The sequence below is a fragment of the Nannospalax galili genome, unplaced genomic scaffold, assembly GCF_000622305.1.
Source record: "Nannospalax galili isolate Female #2095 unplaced genomic scaffold, S.galili_v1.0 scaffold685, whole genome shotgun sequence".
In the NCBI taxonomy this organism is placed as follows: domain Eukaryota; kingdom Metazoa; phylum Chordata; class Mammalia; order Rodentia; family Spalacidae; genus Nannospalax; species Nannospalax galili.
Window position 1 is genome coordinate 2,780,150 of NW_008353482.1, and position 25,176 is coordinate 2,805,325.

At 43.1% G+C, this 25,176-nt stretch overlaps 1 protein-coding gene across 3 annotated transcripts in view; it reads left to right on the forward strand.

Annotated features, from left to right (window-relative positions):
* Positions 1–25,176, forward strand: part of Trpm1 (transient receptor potential cation channel subfamily M member 1) — a 133,922-nt gene that overhangs the window by 44,497 nt on the left and 64,249 nt on the right. For 2 of the 3 annotated variants that reach the window (XM_008850607.1, XM_008850606.1), the window contains exons 2-6: positions 15,290–15,369; positions 19,687–19,876; positions 21,373–21,586; positions 22,607–22,731; positions 24,092–24,263. In XM_008850607.1, coding sequence (XP_008848829.1) covers positions 15,290–15,369; positions 19,687–19,876; positions 21,373–21,586; positions 22,607–22,731; positions 24,092–24,263 — 781 coding nt within the window. Of the gene's footprint in view, positions 1–15,289; positions 15,370–19,686; positions 19,877–21,372; positions 21,587–22,606; positions 22,732–24,091; positions 24,264–25,176 lie in introns of those variants that run through there. The other variant, XR_001872857.1, reaches the window with a different exon arrangement.

Below are 25,176 nucleotides of genomic sequence, written 5' to 3' on the forward strand. Positions count from 1 at the left end.
AGATTTTCTAGCAAGTTGGAACTCTTTCACTTGGGGACAGTAGATGGTTTTGGAAAACTCTTTTTTGCTTTGGTTGAATTTTTTTTCAAGATTTTTGGTGAGAGAGAGAGAGAGAGAGAGAGAGAGAGAGAGAGAGAGAGAATGAATTTGGACTTGGGAAATAGAATCCCTCAGCCAGGGGCATAGTGGGTCCCCATCCACCGATGCCTTCCATAGCTCAGAGGCTAATGGAATTGAATATCTGAAAACTTCATTACAGAGGGAGCAGCCTACCTGGTATGGCAGCACATACCTGCACTTGAAAGACTGAGTCAGGAAGATCCATCAACTGAGCTACATCGTGAGACTCTGTCTTAAAAAAGGGCAAAAAGCAACTAAAGATGCCCAGGAGCTGGCATACTGTTCCTTCTTTTCTAGTTCTGTTAGACTGAGCAGTAGGTGGATGAAACAGGAAACACAGCAGTGCTGGAAGTCACCATGGTTCAGGGCAGATGCATCAGGAACCACCCCTCCCACCCCCAGCACATTCAGGGGCAACAACCAAAGGGTTACTTTTTCATTTGGCCATCACCATAAAACCAACCCATGAATGAGTGGACTTGTTAAAGCTGACCACAGAGCCAAGCAAAAAGCCTCCTTCTGTGTCTCACCTGATCTGCCAGGGGGGCCTCATGTGGTTTAATGGGCATCTTTCTACTCCAGGGCCACCCAAGATAGAGTGCATGAGCTACTAACATGATTGTAAATGGAATCTAGCTATATTTAAAAAATGAGAGAAATTAACTTCAATCCTACAGTTTATTGAACTCAGTATATCCAAAATATTATGTAGTCAACATCAAAAACTTATTCATGAGATATTTTATATCACTTTTTTTGTACTTGGTCATTGAAATCACCAAGGTACCAGGCACACTGGTGAATGGCGGTGTGGTGACCTCCACTCAGCATATATCAGCAGAGGCCACATTCAAGTGCTTGGCCATGGGTCTGCCGTGCATGATTATTTTTATTACATTTATTTATTGATTTTGTTTATGAATGTGTATAAGTGTACTCCATGCTGGTATAAGTACAGATATGGCCATGCTATAATGCAGGTGTAGTGGTCAGACAACAGCTTGGGGAAGTCCGTTCTCTCCTACCAGGTGGGTTCTGGGGAACAAACTCAGAACACCAGGGTTGACAGCAAACACCCTTACCCACTGAGCCATCTCACCTGCCCACACGATTGCTTTGCAGGAGTGATAATGGCATGCTTTATGGTGGATTTTAGGGGTTGTGGATTATAGCTCAATTTAAACATTTAGTTTATTCATCTTTTTTAGTTTCACACATGCAGGTAATGTATTTTGATCATCTTACCCCCCCATTACTGTTTCTTATCTCCTCCTACTCCCACTGAACCTCTCTTTTCCAACCCATCTCCTTCTACTTCTTGTCTTTTTTGGTGTATGGCCCACTGAGCTTAATCAGGTTTGCTTGCACGGGTGGGTGGGAGGAGATTTAATAGAGCACAGACAACTTACAGTGGGTACACCAGTGAGGAACATGACCTCGCCTCCCCTGGTTTAAAGACAAAACTCCATTCCTGGAACTCCTGTCTGAAGGATGTCTCTCCTTATCCCCAGAGCAGGGTCCTCTGACACAGGAGAGGTCTGAAAGCTGGATGGGACAGAACCTTGGCACAGGAAGGAGTAGACTGGGACAAGTTCTGATGCTTTCTGTAGGCTAGCCTGTGCCTCTGAGGGACTGTGAAATCCAAACAAGGAAAATCAGGTCTCCTTGTTCTCTTAGCACCATGTCAACTTGAGTTTGACACCAGCCTAGAGTTCACAGATATGACAGGCAGCACCACCTTCATTTTGTGAAGATGCTTAACAAGATTAGGGGCTACAGGGAGATAGGTTGCATGTGACTTGAGAGGGGCCAGGGCAGGGAACCTCAGCTAACCTACCCAGGAAGGCCACCTGGCCCCAGGCCAGGGCCTCTCCAGAAGTGGGTGAGGAGGCAGAGGGTGGAGCAGGAAGGGATGATTGTGGGTTTTAATCCCTTGTGCACACAGGAAGGGTGGTTTGTGCCAGCACTCTGGCTGAGGAGTCTGTCTGACTCTCTGTGGTAGAGAGCTTCCCTGGCATGCAGGTGCTGCCCCAGGTGGGGGTCCCAGGTATCCCCAGGAGCCAGGCACAGATAGAGCCCCATAGTCATCTGCAGTGTGCAGGGAGATCAGCCAGTGTCCTGGCCTCCTGAAGGATGTCAGAAGAAGCCAGGAGACAAAGTCTTGTCTTAGTTGTTAGTGCCAGCCTAGTTGTACTTTGTATGCAAGAGTCTAGCCAAGCCTTTATGCAATACAGGACATGCAGCCATGGGTGAGAGTTTAAGTGGTCTGCTCTAAAAATGCACACAGAATGAGTGGTTTCTCCTTTGCTAAACTGGTTCACAAATCTGTCATTTCACTGTGAGGTTTCCAGTTATTTTGGCCCAAGAAACAGGGCCATTGAGTAAACAGTAAACCAGCTTTTATGTTTGGAAGCCACTCCCCCACACTTGTCTCCCAGACTGAAACCACACCCTGCCTTTAAGGCTCATGTCTCTCCAAGTACACCCCCCTCCCTGCCTGCCCCCTTTCCCCTTCTACCTCTGCTTCCACCTGCACCCTCCCTATTGGGTCACTCTCTGCAGCGAGTAGAAACATATTCTAGAAAATCAGGCTGTGAAAGTCCCTGATGATTCCGCTCCCCACAATAGCCCCACTTCTCAGCTCCCCTCCCAGCAAATCTCTCAGGGACCTGCTGCTGTCTGTGTTCTCAGTCCCTTTTCTCTAAATACACACGAGACTCAGAAAATTTAGACTCCAGTCTTAGAAAAGATACCTTGGCCATATTTACAGATCTTTCAAAAATAAATAGTAGGTTGGCAGTTCCCATTGCCCTTCAGACGGCCCTCCCTCCCTTTCTTCCCACCACTTACTTGACCAGGGCCCACAGGTGGCAATTTATCTAATAGCCACCCAGAACCCAGTTTTAAATGTAGTACTTGCCAAGCATTGTACATCTATCCAGTCTAATTTGTGTCCACAAATGCCCTTCAGTCTGAGTCCATCCACTGGATCCTGGTTGACCTACCTGGTGCCACACTCTTAAAGAAAACTGACTCTCCGGCTCCCAGCAGCTATCAGTTGCCAATAGGGTTGGGGCTTCTTACCTACTTCTACACCTCTATGCTCAGAGGGCTTGGGGTGTGGTGGCCATGCTGGATGGGGTTCAGCCTGCAGTGTGACTTCCCTAGGTAAAGTCTTATTCCCAGAACAGCTTCTCCATCATCTTGTACCACAGCACCTAAAGGACAGAAATAGTTCACAGGAGCAGAGCTATCTCTTCTAAGGGGGCAGGACCTAAAGGGATTTGGAATGAACCCCTGAACTCTAGGAGGGACCCCCTCCCCCCTTTTTATTCTAGCAAGTCCTGGACAAGGACAGCATGAAGGACAGTCTCAGCTTTGCCTGGGGGTGATGGGGGGGTGCTTGTCCCTCTGGAACTTGTGTGACTGATTTATAAGGAATCCGGAAGTACCTGCTCAGGAATGGGTGGCTCTTTTACACAACTTTGGTGACATTCAGCCTCTGAGCATGACTTGGGGAGGAGGACTGTTTGGCTTGGGGCCCTACTTGTGTCCTTTGCCTGGAAGTGCATAAGTGCATTCTGGCCTCCTCCAGGTGAACAAAGTCTCCTGGGGTGACCCTAATTAACCCCCTGTGTGTGCCCTGTTGGGCAGGTGTGAGCTAGGGATAAGGCTCAGATGGGGTGGTAGTGGTACCAGGAGCTGAAAAGCTGCCATTGCTCCATCCACATTCAGTCATCCATAAAGCTCAGGTCCAACCTGCTCCAGGCACCAGATCTCAGCCCCTCACTCCCCACACAGCATTCCTGGAGGCCTAAGGGCAGATCATTGGCCCAGGCTTCTGCTTCTCTGGCTGTGTAAGTGAGAAGCGAAGGAGAGAGAGAGGGTGGGGAGTGGGAGTGTGAAGGATCAGAAAGCAGGCACTGGAGAGAGAGGAGGAGTTAGGGGAGCCTGAAAAGGGGCTCTGAGCAGAGGCTGAACAAGGCATAATTTATATGTTACACTTCCCCGTCGTCGTGGAAGAGTGGCCCTTATTCCTTATTTATTCTCAGTAGGTTCTAGAACATTTCTGGAGATTCTGTGGTAATGTGATATTGAACTGAAGATGCTCTCCTTAACCAAACTTTCAAAACTCCATTTACTATTAAGTAAAGCAAAGTACTGCCCATTCTGAAAATATGTGTTAGCCACATGCTCCCATTCATCAGGGAAAAGCCTAGATTTTCAGTGAAGCAGGATGGAGGATGCCAGCTGCAATTGGTCAGGGCCACAGTGACAAGTGCTTAGCACTCAGAAATGCCCACCTTTTCACAGATTGGAGGGTAAAGGTAAGGCAGACATCCCACTGGGGTCACAGATGCCCCACACAGGCCATCACTCTTCAGCCAGCACCATCTCAGTGCTGCCTGGGACAGAACAAACAGCCCTGAAAGTCCTGGGCACGTGACTCCTAGCTGAGTTTCTTCGTTTGCCTGTGTCCAGAGCAGAACACTGGCCGTCTTCCTCTGTTATTTCCCCTGATTAGTGTCTTGAGACAGGCTCACTGAACTGGAAGCCCGCCATTTCAGCTAGGCTGGCTGGCCAGGGAACTCTCAGGATTTGCCTGCTTCTGCCCCTAATGCTGGTGTTAGAGGCAATGGTCCATACCAGGCTGGGGATTTGAACTCATGTCACCCATTGAGCCATATCCCCGGCACCCTCCTGCCTCGCCTTCTTATCCCGTGGTGCCTGAGTACCTGAAAGTGACAGAGGGAGGAGTCTAGGCACAAGTTATTTTTCTTTGTTTTGTTGTTTTGTTCTGGTTTTGAGATAGCGTCTTGCTATGTAGCCCAAGCTGACCTTAAACTCTTAACAATCCTGCATCCAGCTTCCTGACTGCTAGAATTCCAGGTGAGTCCAGCCTACAGAATTTCTTAAACTGTGGGTAGCAACAGAGCCATGTAACAATGTGGAGGTTTCTAAACATTTGGCAGCAGCAAAAATGTTTCTGAAGGGATGATGACCAGAAATTAGTTCAAAGTCAAGCTCATAACGAATCCAATGTGTCTCTGGCAGCCTCTGTGGTACAGCAGGACTTCATGGCAGCCTTTGTTCTAAGCACACGGCATGTGGCTTTGCACTGCTCAGGCGTCACACCAGGTGACACCAACCATCACTGCCTGAAACTCACAGGCTCAGACCATGGTACGTGATGAGCTACAGTGGTCCTGCTGTGCATATAAACTTTTCTACTTATAGAAACATAATGATTTAATTATGAAGAACAAAGACTTTTAATATTTTCCTAGTCATTCCTCAGCATGTAAGGATCAAATTAGTATAGCTATGAATTGTATTATTTTAGAATATTTGTTGTAGAAACTGCTGTATGGGTTGTTAACTTGAGTTTCATAAATGACTTTTGGCTTGGGATTAGGACAGAACTTCCAATGATTTCTGAAATGACCCTAAACATATTCTGTACTGTATATTTATGTGAAGCTATATTCTCAGGATGATTATTATAAAATCAAAATATCAGTCAATTGAAAATGTTGAAGATGCAATGTCTAATATACAGTCAAAATTGAATTCTTTATATAAAAATAAACAAGCATATCTAATTACTATGTAAGTTTGCCTTTACCCATAATAAATGGTAAAATTATATAGATATATCAAAGAATTATTTTAAAATCAACTTTTTATGATTTATTGTCAGTAAATGGAATATATCCAGGGCTGTGTAAACATTTCTCAGGTGAAGAGGAGACTTGAGTGGAACAGGTTCAAGTCCTGGTTTATGGAGGAAGGCCTGAGGGCAAGGATGAGGGGACACCCAGAAGGGTGTGGGACCTATATGGTGGGACTACTGGGGACTATGAAGGCGGGGCCTGGATAGGACATGTGGTGGTCTTGCGCCATCAACCTTGGCTGCTGTCCTCAGTCTGCCCTTGTCTTCCACTGGCTGGACATCTTTGGAGGGCATTGGCTAGTGATTTGCATGATGTCTGTCATCTGGGCTGAGTGTCCTCAGCAGATTCTGGGCTGCACCTTTCATCAATGGTGGTGAGCACTGTCCAGATGTTCATTGGATTGTTACCCTGTCCAACTCACCCTTTCTAATAACGAATATCTATTGAGGTTATGTAAAGTTTACTGTTACTCTCATACCTTTGCCACCTACTCTCAGCATTTATCAGATTTTCTTGATGGATCCCCAACATGATTTTCTGATTCTATCTGCTCTCAAGTATTCAATGCTTTCACTGGAAGACACGGCTCCCCCAACCCCTGCCCCAATAGGTTTACTAATGGGTGTGTCTATATCATTGTACGCTCATGGGTACTTATTTAGGCCAAAAGACTATAATGCTTTATTGCAATAATTTATTTTATACTCAAATAATCCCAGGTAAAGCCAATGGCAGCCCTTCAACATGGCTCCTGTGTTCTTTGGATGTCTGAAGCAACAGTTCCTGACTTCCTGGCACATGAAGATCCAGGCACCAGCCCTGAATTTGGCCATTAATAGGAACTCTAGTTTTGTGTAGGGTAGAATTTAGAAATCATTATTTGAATATGAGGCATATTCATTACTGTGTGCCTGTTGTTGATGTTAGGCCCTTTCACAGGATGGAGCCAGATCACACATGAATGTGCACACATGCAGATGGAATTGTGCATGTGGTAGGCACTTGAACTAATGGTCATCGAATACCAGGGGTCGTGCTTGTATAATCCCCTCTCCCCCTTTGAGTGGGATGGGCTGAGTGAGGTACTTCTAATGAGTACAATATAGGAAGGTGACAGGATAGAACTCAGATGCTAGATTATAAAGAAGCCACACTTTCTGTTCACTTGTTTCTGTTACTTGTTCACTCTTATGGGCTCAGCCACCATGTTGTGAGGTACCCTACTGAGAGGCTTGCATGGTAAGAAATGGAAGGGGTCCAGATTTGAGTGAGTTAAGAAATAGGTCCTCCCTAGGCTCATTTTTTCATATGAGACCACAGCCCCGTCTATAGCTTAATTGAATCCTGTGAGAAACCTGCAGTCAGAGGGACCCAGCTAACCCACATCTACTTCCTGGATCCCACAGACTATGAAGCAATAGGTGGTTGTTTTAAGGTCTTGGGGCAATTTGCGGTGTTAGGCTATATATGATGCTTATATCATGCCATATGAATATTTACATGTAGGTCCCCATGTACATATGGAAAGATGACACATCTATTCTCATACCTAGCTCTACATATTACAAACCCTGAGTTCACACTGGTAAATTCGGTTTCAGTCCAGTTCATTCAATTGTTCCCCATTTTCCATATTTTACCTGCTTTCTCCAACAGTGAGAAACTCAGTCCTGTTATGTACGACATACTTACTTGTTTATTCCTAGAATACACAGAGAGCAGTGTCAGAATTGCTCTGTCACATCTCTGTGGAAAAGTAAACTGTTTAACATTTCTTTGGTTGGCATATATTCCAGATTCTGTGTCATACCATCCAAGAACCATGACCCTGAGTTTATGAACAAACTCGAGCATGCTCTCTCAGCTTCTCTAGGAAGTTAAGCATAACATGTAAAGGTAGCATGCTTCCTTCCAGACAGCAGGCTTTTGCTTTGCTATTGAGCTGAGTTCCAACACTGTGCTTGTGAAGCCTGGGATAGGGGAAGCCCCTGCTCCCTTCCCTGTACTTTGTCCTCTGAGCTGATGCATTGCTCTTATGCCCACAAAAGCACCGACTTCAAAGCAGGGTCCAAGCAGTCATTTAATTATTTGGGGACAAGCTGTAGCTCAGTGTTGGGTGTTAGTTTGCATGTGTAAGGCCCTGAGATTGATCCCTAGTGCATGCATACAGGTACCCGAACACATGTGCGCGCGCGCGCGCACACACACACACACACACACACACACACACACACACTGTTCTAGTATGATTTTTGCTGGAGAGAGAAGGGATTCTTTCAGCCTACATGTCTAGAACACAATCCATCATTGAGGGAAGTCAAGGCAGGAACTCAAACAGAAACCATGGAGGGAAGGCTGCCTACTGGCTTGCTAACTGGCTTGACGCAGCAAGCTTTTTTTTTTTTTTCCTTTCCTTGTTTTTCTTTTAAATTATTTATTTAATGACCACATGATTAGAAGAAGCATTTCATTACAGCATTAACATATTCAATAACAATTTCCAGAGCAAAGATGTATCTCTTTCAAAACTGGCTGTAAATTTTTAGGTTCACAGTTGAATTAATACAGTTATACAATATTGTACTCAGTATAAACCCTGTAAGACATAAAATAGAATGAGGTTTTAACCTTTAAAAACTAGCTCCATTTCATTTTAAAATATAGTTTCATACAGTAAAACTCATTTTTAATGCTACTAACATTTAGATGTTTGCACATGCGTCTCTAATCTCTATGTATCTGATTATTACTAGTCACAGTCATTTACACTTGGATCCTTGGCACCTGAGTATGGATATAAAGTCATCAGGTAGATTTCAATGGAACTGTTTTTCACCTCTACTAATTAACATGAAGCAAATTTTTATGCTGCTTCCTCAAATATAACTCATTTTTTAAAATTTGTTTATTTTTTTGTATTTCATACAGAACATCCCAAACAATCTTATTCATCTATATACCCACATCCCAAAGGGCACCCTCCCATAGCCTCCCCCCACCGACTGGAGCCCATATACTCTGTAATCATTGTTACTGTCCACTGTGTTGTTGGCGCCCCAGACATTCCCCAGTGCTTGTCCTTCCGCTGAATCTAGTCAGCCTATCTAGAGTTCCTTGGTTTAGGAAGATCAGGTCTTTCTCATCTAGCAGCCATCAGTTGCCAATATTCCTTTAGATAAGATTGGGGTCTGCTGTTCATTTTCCCAGTTCTATGCTGGGTTACTATCTGGGAGTCTCCTGGGCCACCCTGGCCAACAACTCAAAGGAAGGTATCTCATGTTTGGCATAGTTTCTTGTTATGTAGCCTTTAGCTATACATATGAACTCCTAAAGAATTATATTGACCCTTTAATCTTTGGTTATACTTTCCTTTTGGGTGTTTAAGACCATGCAGTTGGCCCAGATAAACTAATTTATTTTTACTCTTAAGGCTATTTAAGGATCTATTCCTCAGGGGTCACATGGGCTTGGGAGGAGCCCCTAGCTACATTCCTTTTTTTCCATTTTCAAAAAAATATATTTTAATATATGTTCTTGGGATCCTACTTTTATTTTTTTATGTTTATGAGTGTTATGCCTGCATATATGTGTCATGCAGTGCCCATGGAAGAGAGAAGAGGGTGTTAGATCCCCTGTAGCTGGAGTTACGCGTGGTTGTTAGCTGCCGTGTGAGTGCTGGGATTCGAACCTGTTCTCTTTCAGATTCTTTCCTTTCCTTTACCTCCCTGGTTCCTTTTCATTATCCTGGTTCCTGTAGTTATGTCTGGATAGATACTCACTAATAAGAATTTGGTGCTAGGATCCACATATGAGGGAGAACATACATTGTTTTTTGTTTTCTTTTTTCGGTGTCTGTGTTATTTCACTTAGTATAACAGTTTCTAGTTCAATCCATTTATATTTACCTACGAATTTCATGATTTCATCTTTTTTTATTGCTGAGTAAAACTCCATCATATAAATGAACCACATTTGCATTATCCACTCCTCAACTGAGGGGCACTTAGGTTGCTTCCATCTCTTAGCTATTGTAAAAAACAAACATGGATGTACAAGTGTCTCTGCAATAGGACGAGTTCTTTGGGTAAATGCCAAGGAGTGGTATAACTGGGTCAAATGGTAGGTTCATTTGTAGTTTTTTACGAGTTCTCCACACTGCTTTCCATAGGAGTTGAACAAGCTTGTAATCCCAGCAGCAGTGGATGAGTGTTCCCCTTTCCCCGCATCCTCTCCAATATTTGGTTTTGTTTGTACTCTTGATCTTAGCCAGTCTGAGTGGGGTAAGATGAAATCTTAAAGTGGTTTTAGTTTACATTTCCCTAATTACTAGTGATGTCAAACACCTTTTAAGATGTTTCTTAGCCATCTTTATTTCTTCTTCTGAGAACTCTCTGTTCAGGGCCTTAGCCCATCTTTTAATTGAGTTACTTCCTTTCTTGATGCTTTGTTTTTTGAGTGTATTATATATTCTGGATGTTAAACCTCTGTCAGATGTGTTGCTGGTGAACTTTTTCTCTCATTCTGTGGGTTTTCTCTTTACTGCCTTGGTTGCTTCTTTTGATGTACAGAAGCTTTTTAATTTAATGAGGTCCTATTTGTTGATTCTTGACCTTGTTTCCCGAGCAATTGATGTCCAGTTTAGAAAATCCTTTCCTACACCTATATCTTGTAGGTTTTTCCCAATGTTTTCTTCTAACAGTTTCAGAGTTTCAGGCTTCACATTGAGGTCTTTGATCCATTTGGAGTTGACTTTTGTGCAAGGTGAAAGATAGGGGCTTAGTCTCATTCTTCTACAGGTGGAGATCCAGTTTTGCCAGCACTATTTGCTGAACATGCTGTCTTTCCTCCAGTAAATGCTCTTGGCCCCTTTGTCAAATATGAGGTGGCTGAAATTGCATGTACTCATATATGGGTCTTCAATTTTGCTCCATTGATTTATGGGTCTATTTCTGCACAAGTACCATGTTGTTTTTATGACTATAACTCTGTAATACAGTTTAAAATCTGGTATAGTAATCCTGCCAGCATTGCTCTTAGTGCTCAGGGTTGCTTTGGCTATCTGAGGTCTTTTGTGCTTCCATAAGAATCTTAGGATTTTTTTTCCAATCCTGTGAAGAATGTAATGGGGATTTTGACTAGCATTGCATTGAATTTATAAATGGCTTTTGGTAGGATGATTATTTTCACAATATTAATTCTTCCAATCCATGAGCATGGGAGGTCCTTCCATCTTCTGATGTCTTCCTCAATCTCTTTCTTTAAAGATTTAAAATTTTCATTTTAGATGTCTTTAATGTCTTTGCTCAGTCTTATTCTGAGATTTTTTTTTTTGCCACTATTATGAAAGTGAGTGTTTCCATGTACTCTTTCTCTGATTGCTTGTTATTGCTATATAGAAAGGCTACAGACTTTTGTAGATCAGTTTTGTAACCTGCCACTACTGAACATGTTAATAATTTCTAAGAGTTTTCTAGTGGAATTTTTGGTATCTCTTAGGCATAATATCATATCGTCTGCAAAAAAGGATAATTTGATCTCTTCTTTGATCTCTTCTCTTCCTTTTATGTCCTTCTCTTAGGGTTTCTTCCAGTGTTGGTTTTAAGCTTTATTGCATTGTGTTCTGATAGAATGCATGGAATTAGGTCAATCTTTCATATTTGCTGAGGCTTGTTTTGTACCCATGTATATGCTCAATTTTGGAGAAAGTTCTATGGGGTGCTGAATTGAAAGTATAGTCTGTGGTTCTTGGGTCAAATATTTGGTAGATGTCTCTTAGGCCCTTTTGATGTATGGTATTGTTTAATTCAGATGTCTTTCTGCTAATTCTCTCCTGTTGACCTATCTAATGGAGACAATGGGGTATTGAAGTCCCCCACTATTAAAGAGTTGGGATTAATCTAGGTGCTAAAGTCCTGTAGTATTGTTTTTATGAAGTTGGGTGCTCCAGCGTTTGGTGAATATGTTTATATACCATTCTCTGGGTATATTTTTTTACCATCCTTTCACCTTAAGGTAGTGCCTGTCCTTGAAAGTGAGATGAGTTTCTTGCAGACAACAAAACGATGGGTTTTGTTTCTTAATCCATTCAGCTAGTCTGTGTCTTTTGACTTGGGAGTTCAGTCCATTGATTTTTAAAGTTATTAATGAAAGATGTATATTGATTCCTGTCATTTTTATTTCTGTTCACATTCTTGGTATAGCTGTGCATTTCCACAGTCATATCTTCATTGAATTTCTTTCTGTAACCCCTTGGGTATAGTTGTTCCTTTCTTCAGCTCTTCGTAGTGCTTCAAGAACTCTCTGAAGGGCTGGTTTTGCGGACATGAAATCTTTCAGCCTATTTATGTCATGGAAGATTTTTCTTTCCCCTTCGACTATAATAGACATTTTGGCTGGGAATACATTGGTCCAAGCTCTTCTGGCTTTCATAGTTTGCACTGAAAAGTCAACTACAGTTGATGGGTTTTCCTTTATATGTGACTTGTTGTTTTTCTTTTGCAGCTTTCAGTATTCTCTCTTTGTTCTGTATGTTTAGTGTTTTTACTATGATGTGCCGTGGAGAGTTTCTCTTCTGGTCCTGTCTGTTTGGTGTTCTATATGCTTCTTGTATTTGTATGGGCATATCTTTCTTTAATTTGGGGAAATTTTCTTCTATAATCCTGTTGAAGATCTGGTCCATACCATTATCCCGAGATTCTTCTCTTTCCTCTGTGCCTATGATTTGTAAGCTTGTTCTTTTTATGGTGTCACACAATTCCTGCATTTTACATTCTTGTGTTTTCTTAAATTTTTCATAATCTTTGCTTGAGTGGTCTAATTCTTCCATTTTATCTTCCAGTCTTAATATTCCGTTTTCCATTTCATTTGTCCTATTGGTGAGGCTTTCTCCTGTCGTTTCTAATTGACTTACTGAGTGTTTCACTTCCTTCTTCATTTCAGCCTGAGTATTCTTCAATATTTCTAACTCTTTTCTGAATTCATTCAGAAGTTTATCCCTACCTTCTTTCATTTATTTGGTTTATTTGTGTGTTCTTTAAATTCACTGAATTCTTTTTATCATGTTTATTATTGTTCTTTTGAGTTCCATGTCCTGTGTTATCTCTAGGGGGTTCTCATTGTATTCCTCTAGAGGACTGTTGGTACTTGGTGGGGATATATTAGTTTGGTTTTTCACGTTATTATTTTTTTCTCTGTGACTTTGACATGTGGATTTCTTTTGTAGTTTCTGATTCTTGTGTGAGACACAAGCCTTCCTTTGTGGAGTTTAGATCTGCTTCTTTTTGTAAACTTTATGTGCCTTTGTGGTTTACTTGTTGAGCTGAAAAGCTGGTCTAGGCTTCAGGTTCTCTCTTTTGATTTTATATTGGAGTGACAAAATCATGTTCATTTTCAGGAGTTCCCACAGAGGCCCAAGTCAGGTGAGGATCAGATGCTCTCAGGCTTTCTCCTAAGGTCTGGATCCCTCCAGGAAAGATGTTGCCCTCAGGAATTTGGGGGCTCTGCTGGCCTGGGAGCAGGGCCCAGTAAAGATGCTGGCCCCAGGAAGCTGTGGAGCTGGGCTGCCCAGGAATGCAAAGGGAGGTGGGGATGGGACCAGGCCCAGAGGGCTCCTGGGAACTGCAGGAAGGAATTGGGTTGGTCTGGATGCAAAGGATCAGGAAGCAGTGGGGATTCTGGGCCAAGAGTTCAGTCCAGGTGTTTGGGGTGCCAGGACAAAAATGGGCCAGTACCCAGGCTAGGAGGAGAGATGGGGTGGGGGTGCTGGGAGGGTGAATGAGGCTGGGGGAGTCAAGATGCAGTGGGTGCCACGGGACTTACCCAGGAATGATGCTGGCACCAGGAAGCTGGTGGCTGTGCCACCCAGGGATGCAAAGGGAGGTGGTGGTAGGCTCAGCAAGCTTTCTTATATAGGACGGGACCACCTGCCTAGGGATGGTTCTGCCCATAGTGGGCTGGGCCCTCCTGCATCAATTAGCAATCAAGACAATGCCCCACAGACACCCCCACAGGCTAGTCTCATCAGGCAATTTTTCAATTGAAGTTCTTTCTTCCCAGGTGACTCTAGGTTGTTTTAAGTTGGCAATAAAAAACTAACCAGAACACACACACAGACACAGACACACAGACACACAGACACACAGACACAGACAATAACACACACACACACACACTCAAACATGCCCACACACACCTCCCCTACTGCTATACCCACATGGCTGTTTGGAGAGAAAGGTTTACAGTGTTCCTTTTTGAAGGCCAGAGAGGAAGATTGGAATTATAGCCTTTGCCCTCATTCCAAAAGAAGCTGAGTGACTAAGGTGACTTGGAATATACCCAGAATGATTCTTCTGAGAGGAACTCAATGGTCCTGGCTGTGTCCCTGGGGCTGAAGCAGGACTTTAGTGAAGCAACAGGTGGGGTGTCCTTGACATGAGCTCATTTGAGGGTATCCTCTATGACACTTGGGTGTCCCTGTAACCATCCTGGGAGGCAACTTTAAAGGGACAAAGGAATCCCTAGGCTAACATCAATGCCCTGTGGTGGGGAAGAGGACAACACCAAGACCCCACTGAGACTTGTGTTACTAGACGTCCAGGTACCTTGTTTCAGGTCACACTATGATGTTTCCCCTGGACCATCATGTGGGAAAGTAGCTAAGGAAATGAGTTCTGCCTGCCATGGCTTCTCTAAAATGTGGCTCAAGATTTTCATGCTGAGCAAACTTCATTTCCTAGTATACCAACCTGCTTACTACTGCTCCAGAGGCACCACACAAGCATGCACACCACAGACACAAATGCACACTGCAGATATGCCTGTATACCACAGACACACATACACACCACTGACACACATGTACACCACAGACACCAAACACGACAGACACACATGCAGCCTACACATACCACATAACATAGCACACATATATTACATATATAAGACATATCACATCATACATATGTCACCTATATATCCCCCCACCACAGACATACACAAACACATAAGATAATGTACATACCTGCTCACACAGACACTCATATCAATTCACATACATTCATATACTGTCCACACACACACAGAGACACAAATATGTCACACAAACACACAACATCCCGGGCAAAGCCTTGTGGAGAGAGAGAATGCTAGCTCTCCTCCTGAATAGGCTCTGCCTGGGACCTCTCATCACCTGTTTCCAGAGAGATCTACTGACTTTCCATGAAATCCTGGGAGACAAAGGGGCCCTTACATTTATTGATTTATTTTGTGTATCTATGAATCTGCATGTGTGTCATGGCATGTGTATGAAGACAGAGGACAATTTAGGGGAGTCTGTTCTCTCCTTCCATGTGAATTCCAGAGGTGAAACACAGGTCATCAGGTTTGGTGGTAACTGACTTCACCCACTGAGATATCTTGCTGGCTTCTGTTAAATTTTGTTTGTGACTCCTGGTGATGGCTTGTGGATGTATCTAATTTTCATTTTTCTCTTCCAGGGTCAGAAAGCTTGGATAGAGAAAACCTTTTGTAAACGGGAATGCATCTTTGTAATTCCCAGTACAAAAGACCCTAACAGGTACGTAGGATGCTACCACCGAGGCACTGTCCCAGTCAGATCTTGTTTAACAGTTGCCCATGCAAATGTTCTTAAGTGTCTGTGGGAGAAGGGAGTGGAGGCAAGGATCTGTTCCCCACAGGTGCCATAGACAAGGAATCTTGGGGTTAATAAACTTCTCTGTTAAGATGCAAATAGCTTGGAAAGAGTTTCTATCTGTAGCTCTCTACTGAGACCACTCCCAGTCAGATGGGCCTGCAGTATTCCTTAGTCTTAATGAGATCAAGGACCTAAGATCTTTAGATAGATGCTCAGGATATCTTCTGGGACCTCTTCAGTTGACTTTCCTAATTTATTTAGATGAAAAGGAATTTCTGTCACAGGAAAGATTCAAGTAGTTGGGAGAACTGGCTGCAACTTCATTAAAGGGCTTCCCTTGTGCACAAAATACCTGACAAAGTCATTCACCTCCATAAAAATGAGGCTGAGTTTGGAGGGTGGGGGGATGGCTTATTGACAGGGTGACCCTGAAATCCATGTGGGTTTCCCAGATTCATGGCATCACATAGTTCAAGCTTACTTGGCATGTGCAATGCCAATGCTGCACATCCTCAAGTTCCCTGTTCCTCTCCTCACCTGAACCCCAGTGTCATTTTCCAAAATATGAAATGCCATACCAGAAAACTGCAGTGTAAAATCTTCTTAGGTGCACTTAAATGTCCCTCCTTATTCCATTGGCACACAGTCCCTACCCCTTTGGTAGCCCTCCTTATCACCTGCCAGCCCTACAGTCCCCACACAGCCAGGTAACCAGGCAACACATGGGTAGAAGAATTTCAGGATCTACACCCGGGCCTTCTCTGTGAGCTCCATGAATTCTCTGAGTTAGGATGAGAAGCTAATGCCCTTGAAATGGTCTTAAAGGCTTGCATTAAATAAAGAAATAGTTATTCAAGAAAAACTACTAAAATTCAGCAAGAAAGAACAGACTCTGAAATTTAAGCCAACAGTGCTCCTTCTCCCCTTGGCCTCCCAATCAGAGGCTTTCCCCAGAGAAGAATGGATGTCAACATTTCCTGTTTTATCTCTAGTTAGCTCTGGTATGGCTCAGTGCTGAGAGAGTACAGACAGAAGGAGAACTTCTGTCTACATAGCTCCTACTTATACAAGTAGCAGCCACAGAAAGTAGAAGGAAGCAGTTGGGGTGGGGATGTTGCTCAGTTGGTAGATTGCTTGCCTCGCATGCGTGAAGCCATGGATCCAATCCCCAGCCACCTAAGTTCAAGGTTATCCTTGGCTGTATAACAAGTTCGAGGCCAGCCTGGGTTTTCTGAGACCATAGCTCAAAAAAAGAAAAAATGAAGAAGAAGAAAAGAGGAGGAAAAAGGAGGAGGAGGAGAGCAAGGAGGAGGAGAAAGGTGGAACAGTATATTTCAGACTAAACACACTTTAGTAAGATGTTACTGGAAATAAAAGATATTTTATAGTGGTCAAAGGACTAGTCCATCAGAATATTATAAAATTCCAAACAATATGCATCTAATAATGGAGCTCCAAAATGCATAAAGCAAAACTGACAGAAATAAAGCAAGAAGTAGGCAACTCAGCAATAGCAGTTGGGGACTTCATTCATTAAAAAGGTCAGCAAGGGAGCAGAAGACTCGAATAGCACTGCACACCAACAGAACAACCAGCAGCTATAGGACAGGTGGCCAAACGGTAGAATATACAGTCTTCTCAAGTCCATGTAGAATGCTGTCCAAGTCAGATCATATACTAAGCCATAAAACAAGTTTCAGTCTATTTAAAAGAATTATTTTAAAGCCTATTCCTCACCCACAGTGAAATGAAATTAAAAAATCAATAGCAGAAAAAGACTTTGGAAACTCACAAATACATGCAAATTAAGCAGCATACTGCTATAAAACCTGTAGATCAAAGAAGTGTATAGGCAATAAAATACTTCAGGATAAATGAAAGCGAAGTTACTGCACACAAAAGCTTAAGGGACGCAGCCACCATCGTGCTGAGAGAGTAATTTGTACCTGTAAAGTCTGTAGTAAGAAAGAAGAAAGTTTTTAAATAAATAACCAGGCCCTCCACCATAAGACATTAGAAAAGTAAGAACAAACCAGACCTAAAGGAAGGAGAAGGAAGACAGTCATGCTTAAAGAGGAAACAGCAAACAAGGATGGAACAGGCAACTTCCTGATTGAGAGGCGTCTCTGTGTGGTCCGTGCTGGAGAACAGAGGAATTGTAATGACACGTTAGTGAAGCCAAAAGATGTTCTTGGAAAAGAGCGACAAAAACTATAAATCATTCGCTAGACTGATGAAGAAAAAAGAGGTACAACTCAATAGGCAGGAATAAAAAGCAACAGCCAGTCTTGAATGGATAGAAGTTAGTATAAAAATGAATATGATTGTACAACAAATGAGACAATTTAGATGAAATGAAATTCCTAGAAGGCACAAACCATCAAAGCCAACTCGAGAAGACGTGATAGAAACAGGCTTACAATAAATAGAAGGATGGGGCTAGGATTAATGATCAATCCTGCACACAGGTAGTCATTGGTAATCAAAATAAACCAGGTCCAGCTGACTTCTGCTGTTTCTGAAAATCTCTTCAAGAATTAGCATTAATTCTTCATAAACTCTTTCTAAAAACATGGGGGAGGGAACACTTTCCAACTTGTTTTCTGGAGCCAATAATATACTGCTACCAAAACTGTGAAACATTATTGAAAGAAATTAATGAATTTCTAAGTAAGTAGAAAAACATTCCTGCTCATAGATTAGAAAATGCATCATTATTAAAATTGTGATGCCCTCAAAATGATGTGCGGATTCAGCATAATCCCTGTATAATGGTAAATCTTGATTGTCAACTTGACTGGATTAAGAAATGCCTATGTTCATGAAGCTCACCTGTGGGTGTGTCTGTGAGAATGTTTCCAGAAAGGATTAACTAAGGGAGGAAGGCCCGCCCTGAATGTGGGTAACCCCATCCCATATGCTGGGCCCTGATGGGACAAGTGGAAGGGGGAGTTCTGGTGCAGGCATGCTCTTGCCTCTAGGCCACTGTGAGGACTTGCCCTGCTCCTTCATCTCCTCTTTGCCACAATGAAGTGGAATCTCTGACATTGTGACCAAAATGAGTGCTGTCTCTCTTGTTTCCCAAGTATTTTGTCATAGCAACAAGAAGTCTGACTAACACTTCCTTGTTAGACACTCAAGTGAGTTTTTTGTTGAAATCGACAATCTAAAGTTCACATGAAAATTTAAAAGAATACAGAACAGTGCAAATAACTGAAAGGGAGGGAGGAAGGGAGGAAGGGAAGAGAGGAGAAGGGGGAGGGAAAAGAGAAGGAAAGAAAGAGTGAGGGGAAAGGGAGGAGAGGGGATAAAAAAAGAAAGAAAAGGGAAGGGGAGAGAGGGCAGGAGAGAAAGAGAGAATGCTTGGAACAGTAGTTCATGTTATTAATGAATTATCAGAGCACAGAGAGAACTCTCCAGGGCTTCCCACAGGAGCCCAGCAAGCCTCCTGGACATGTGCCCCCCCACCCCCACCCCCACATCCTGTCCAATAATTACCTCCTCTCTTGTCTCTAACCTGGCTGCATCCTCAACTCTTGTAATCCCTGCTCTGCCCACAGAGGTCCTCCTGAGAATAGACTTCCCTGCCCAGGCCTTCCATGTCACTGACCCCTGGGTCCTATCTATACCAAGACATCACTCCAGGTCACTGCTTCCTAAGAGACAGTCCAAGTTTTGGTCCAGGCATGGAAATATGTGGCAGCTGATGTGACAGAGACAATGGAAACCCTGGGCATGGCTGGAAAGAGCAAGGGGCATACTCAGAGAAGACTAGAGCTGCAGAAAGGGATCACAGGAACGCAGAGGCTGGCTGAGTTATGGAGAGACACTGTAAAACAAGATCCGTGAAGCCAGGGTAGTGATGTTCCAGCAGGTGGCTGCCTGGGACAGAAAAATACATGCTCATGAAATTGACCTTCAGCACTACTTGAGGAGGGAAAAGTGTTTCAGTAAGGATCAGAAGGATCCTACAATGTAGAATTCTGGGAAGTCAGAGATATGCTTGGAGGTCATGTCTCCTTTGTCACAGAATATTCTATAGTGTTCACAGGGTCCAGATGTGTTGATTATCTAAAAAAGGCCACTGTAGGGGACTTTTCTGCCCTGATGAAGCTGGTGACTACAATATTCACGTGCCTGCAGTTGGGCACAACCTACCTGGCCAGGCTAACTCATACTCACTAGTGGAAGGGAAAGGAGGAAAAGGCTGCAGAAAGGCCTGCTCTGCTCTTGTTTCAGGTGCTGTTGTGGCCAGCTCATTAATCAGCACATTCCCCCCCTGCCAAGCAGAACTCCTGACAAAAATGAGAACAACCAGGTGGACGCGCAGCCTGAAAAATGGTCTGTCAGCAAACACACCCAGAGCTACCCCACAGATTCCTATGGAATTCTTGAATTCCAGGGTGGGGGCTACTTCAATAAAGCCATGGTAAGAGGGGTGATGGGACTGGGGCTGCAGGGACTTAGCTTTTAGTAGAGTACAGTCTTCCAGTCCCCAGAATGCTGATACTCAGGTTTTCTTCAGACTTACATCTCAACCTTTCACAGGTTTTACTGCAAGTCCAGATGAATCTTTTACCCACAAGTCTTGGAACTTGACGTCACTGTAAAGAACGTGCAGCACTTATAAATTCACCCCGGAGCTCTGAACCCACAAAGCATGCCCTGGCCCAGCCTTCCAGACACATTCCAATGCTCCATCTCCAGTGATAAGGAGTTTCTTTAAAACAATAACAATAACCATGGACCTGCCACCTTCGTAGAGGCATGCAGTCTCTGGAAACATTTTTTCCCTCTGCAGTCAGCTTTGCTCTTCCTGCACCCCACAAGAGAACTAAAGTCTCACAGTTCCCTGTAAACAGGAAGTGTGGCTGCTTTTCTGATGAGCCCTGCAGAGAGGGAAGGACCCAGCCCTGCAATCCATGCAGCTGATTCTGGATAGCCCTCCTCAATGCACATTTGCAATTTCATTTAATTGATCTAACATTGCTGATCAAGTAAAACTCAGTTATGCTCCAAATACCACAACATATATTTTTCCATGATGGCACCCTACATGTGGGCATGGACACAGAGGCAATGCACAGGGACCAAGGCCTCATACCATTAACCTCTTCTTCACCTCGAGAAGGTCAAGTCCAGATGTGGTCCCATAGCCCCTTCCCTGCTCATTCACTTCCTTGCCCAACATCTTGGACCTTTGTTCTAGTTGAGCCAGCTTTGAAATTGATTCTGTCAAGGTTAAGTTTACCAAATAAAGTACAGGACACTCAGATATGTTTGAATCTCAGATACAAAGAAGATAATTTTTAGTATAAGTATGTACCAATTATTATGTGATTTATTGCAGTTAGTAAAGATATTATACTAAACTGTTTTAAAATATTCATCTACAATCAAATTTAGCTAGGCATGCCCATCTGGTCAGCTGATATTATAAAATGCTTTAGATGGGGTAATAAATAAACATCAGAAGTATATTGCTCACAGTTCTCAAGGCTAAGAAGACCATGATCAAGGCACCAGCTGATCTGGTATCTGGTTACATTTCACCTTCTTCTTACTGGATGATGCCTTCCTGCTGTGTCCTCACATGCTAGAGGGATGACCGAACTCCCTTGGCCTGAAGGGCATCATCTTTTAGCCATATCCTATTACTACTGCACTGGGGATCAGGTTTTAACACACGAATGTCAGGGTAACACAAATATTTGGGTCATCACACTGGGGTGTCTGCATTTTCATCTGCTAAAACTGGCAATCTTTCCCAAAGTTCCCTTTAGTCATTTGGCCACAGATTAATACAGAGGGCCTAAGACACTGAGAGAGTTCTTGCTTGGACATGTGTGAAGGCTCTTCTCCCCTCAGCTATGTATGAGAAGCTAAATCAAGGACAGGTGCTGAGCACTACACACTCTTTTGCAGTATATCCGCGTTTCTTATGACACCAAGCCAGATTCTCTGCTCCATCTCATGGTGAAAGACTGGCAGCTGGAACTCCCCAAGCTCTTAATATCTGTGCATGGAGGCCTCCAGAACTTTGAGATGCAGCCCAAGCTGAAGCAGGTGTTCGGGAAAGGCCTGATCAAGGCTGCCATGACCACGGGGGCCTGGATCTTCACAGGGGGTGTGAGCACTGGTAAGAGCAGGCCCTTCCCTCACTGTACGTGTGTGCACCCAGAACTCCCTGAGGTTCCAAGGAGTGTTCTAGTAATAATGGTCAGAAGACAAAACAGGTTACACTCTGATCCTAATTGAGACAATAATGAAAACTTTATCCAGTAGGGTTTTGTTGTTATGATTAATTTTGTTTAAAAGGTAAATATGATTTTGTTGGCTGGCTTTCTGTCACCATAATAAATACCTGAGGTAATCAGCCTATAAAGAGAAAAGGTTTGCTTTGACTCAGTGTTGTCTCAGTTCATGGTTGGTTGGCCCTATTGATTTGGGCCTATGGTAGTGCATCATGGTGGGAGTACATATTGGAGCAAAATTTCAAGGCTAAGAAAGAGAGAAGAGACTAGAGTCCCACAGTTCCCTTCAAGGGCACACCCCAATGATCCAAAGACCACCCACTAAGTCCTTCCTCTTAAAGTTCCCACCACTTCCCAATAGTACCCAGCTGGGGACTGAGCCTCCAACATAGGACTTTCGGGGGAACATTCATGATCCAAACTTCCGCAGTAATAATATCAAGGATAGTAAATATCTGAGTCACCTACTGTGTGCCATTCCCTGAGCATAGCCTCCTTGGCCAAGTGTCATATTCAATAAGCCTGTGGGCATTGTTTCCACATTTCATGGTAGAATACACTGACGCATAGAAGAGTTAAGGAATGTGCCTGGTGGTCTGGCTCTCATTGTTAGCAGAATGAAGCCAAGGACTGTCAAAGAGACCCCAGTGATTTCCAGCTTTGGGTCTTAGAGATATCTAGAGGAGTGCCCTGCTCAATGATTTTGGTCTCTGCTTTTATTTTCTCTATTCCAGATAGTTACGATGAGCACAGACTTGCAGGATGTTGTCGTCCATGAAGAAGAACAGGCCCCATTCTTGATCCTTAGAGAATATGGGGGCTCAGAGTAGGCATCCTTGAAGTTTGTGAATGGTGGTGTGATGTGAGGTAGAAGGGTCTGATATGTGACTGATGGCTACTCACAGGTGTCATCAGCCACGTGGGAGATGCCTTGAAAGACCACTCCTCCAAGTCCAGAGGCCGGGTCTGTGCTATAGGAATCGCTCCATGGGGCATGGTGGAGAATAAGGAAGACCTGGTTGGGAAGGATGTAAGTTCTCTCTGAAGACACTGGCAATTTTAAAAAATTGAAATCTGTATGTTTTAGATCACTGTAGATTCATACCTAGGTGTAAGAAATAACAGAGAACATTCATTTGCCCTTTACTCCTTCTGAGGAAGCCTCTTGTAAAACAATCAGGATGTTGATGGTGATACAATCAAGATACAGAACATGGGGCTGCAGAGATAGATGGCTTGGTGGTTAAGAACACTGGCTGCTCTTGCAGAAGATCTGGGTTCGGTTCCCAGTATCCACATGTTGGCTAACAACCACTTGTAACTCCAGTTCCAGGGGATCCAATGCTCTCTTCTGACCTCCCAGGTATTGCATGACATGGGTACACTTACATACATGCAGACAGTACATTCATACACATAAAATAATTTTTTAAAAAGATATATAACATGTCCATCAACCCAAGGAGCCTCCTATTGTCCTTAAATATCTATACTAATTTCCCTCCTATCTCTACTTTCTTCTTAACCCCTGGCAACCACTAATGTGCTGCATAGCTTTATAATTTTGCCATTTTCAGGAGTTATTTATATGGAATCACACAGTATGCGGTCTTTGAGGATGGCTTTTTCTACGCTACATAATTCTCTGGACATTCATTTACATTAGTATGTGTAGTTAAAGTTTCTTCCTTCTTACTGGTATTGATATACCACAGGCTATTTAATCATTTATCTATTGGAGAACATCTGGGGTATTTATAGTTGATCCATTAAAAATAAAGTTATTTCAAATTAGTGCTCAGGGATCAGGGGAGATGGCTCAGTGGATTACAGTACTTGCAGAACAAGCATGAAGATGTGAGTTTGGGCTCTCAGCACCTACATAAAAAGCTAGGTGTGGCAGTATGTGTTTTCAATCCCAGCACTGGAAACAAAGAAAGGAGGATCCTGGGGGCTCATTGGCCAGGCAGTCTAGCCAATCAGTGAGCTTCAGGTTCAGTGAGAGACCCTGAGTCAAAAAAAAATAAGGTAGAGAGCAATTAAGGAAGACACCCATGGTTGACCTTTGGCCTCCACCAGCATGTGCACCTATATGCCTGTAGGCACACATGCGCGTGCACATACATACACAAACACACAGAAATCTGTGTTCAGGATTTTGTAGTAATGTAAGTTTGATTTCTCTACAGTAAATATCTAAGTTTTACATCATTGGTTTACCATTACCTAAAATAAACAAGTTATTTTTAATATATTAGTTGAGAAAACAACCTTAAGTAGAGAAGTGAAAAGTTTCTACGTGGTCATACATGTGCATGGTGCACTTACTTCCCTGGTTACTCTTAATATTTAAATTCTTAGTTCTGATTGTACTATGCTTTTTTTTTCAGGTAACAAGGGTGTACCAGACCATGTCCAATCCTCTCAGCAAACTCTCTGTGCTCAACAATTCCCACACTCACTTCATCCTGGCTGACAACGGCACCCTGGGCAAGTACGGTGCCGAGGTGAAGCTGCGAAGACAGCTGGAAAAGCATATCTCTCTTCAGAAGATCAACACAAGTAAGTTCCAGGAAGGCCAAGGCGCCACCTCTGGGTGACTCCACAAAGGTGAATGCCAGATGAGAAGGAAGCTGTCCACGGGTGTTGAAAGCCTTAATCTCGATTTTCCTAGATGGTGGACTATGACTAGACCCTTTGCTTTTGCCACTCACCAAATCACATTCATGCAGCTGCTGTGTGGTGCTTTGCCACAAGTTCATAAGCTGGTCCAAGAAAAAACCCTGCCATGGTTGTCATAGTGATGGCATGTCCATCATGTTACCCATAGTTCTTGTTTCCTGTAGTTACTATTGTTATTTTTTAATTGTTTAACAGGAAAAACTGTTCTCAAAGACAGTATGGTTCATCTCATGAACTGATAAGTGTTATATGGTCATTAAATATCTTTGAAGGTAGGAGTCTTTTACCTGGAATAAGATGGCCAGATGAGGAAGACTCTGGGGAGGGTTGGTTGAAGAGCCATCTGCTCCAGTGCAAATCTGCACAGCTCTGAGGGAGGAAAACTCACTGTTGGGAGAAATCTGAAGATGAACTAGAGAGAAAACAGCTCTAAACTAAATGGATACAAGCTGGTTAGAATTACATTAGTTGCTATAACCTTCTGGGACATGCCCACATCCAATAATTCTGTCAAATAATTATTAAGTGATCTCAAAGGATATCTTGTTTTTAACATCGCTAGCATTACTTTTGTGCGAGGCAAACTAGGCTGCAGAAATGGTCATAATTTAATATTGCTCAAGTGGTTTGAATGGGGATGCCTACAATGAAAAGTTGTGCATTTCCAAGAATCAGATCTCAATGGATCAATCAAATGGATTTTTTTTTTAACACTTTAATTTTTTGAACTTGTAAGTTCCACCTGGCCACGTGACTTGTGAGCTTCCCTTTGTCATCCTTTGCCTAGGGCTCT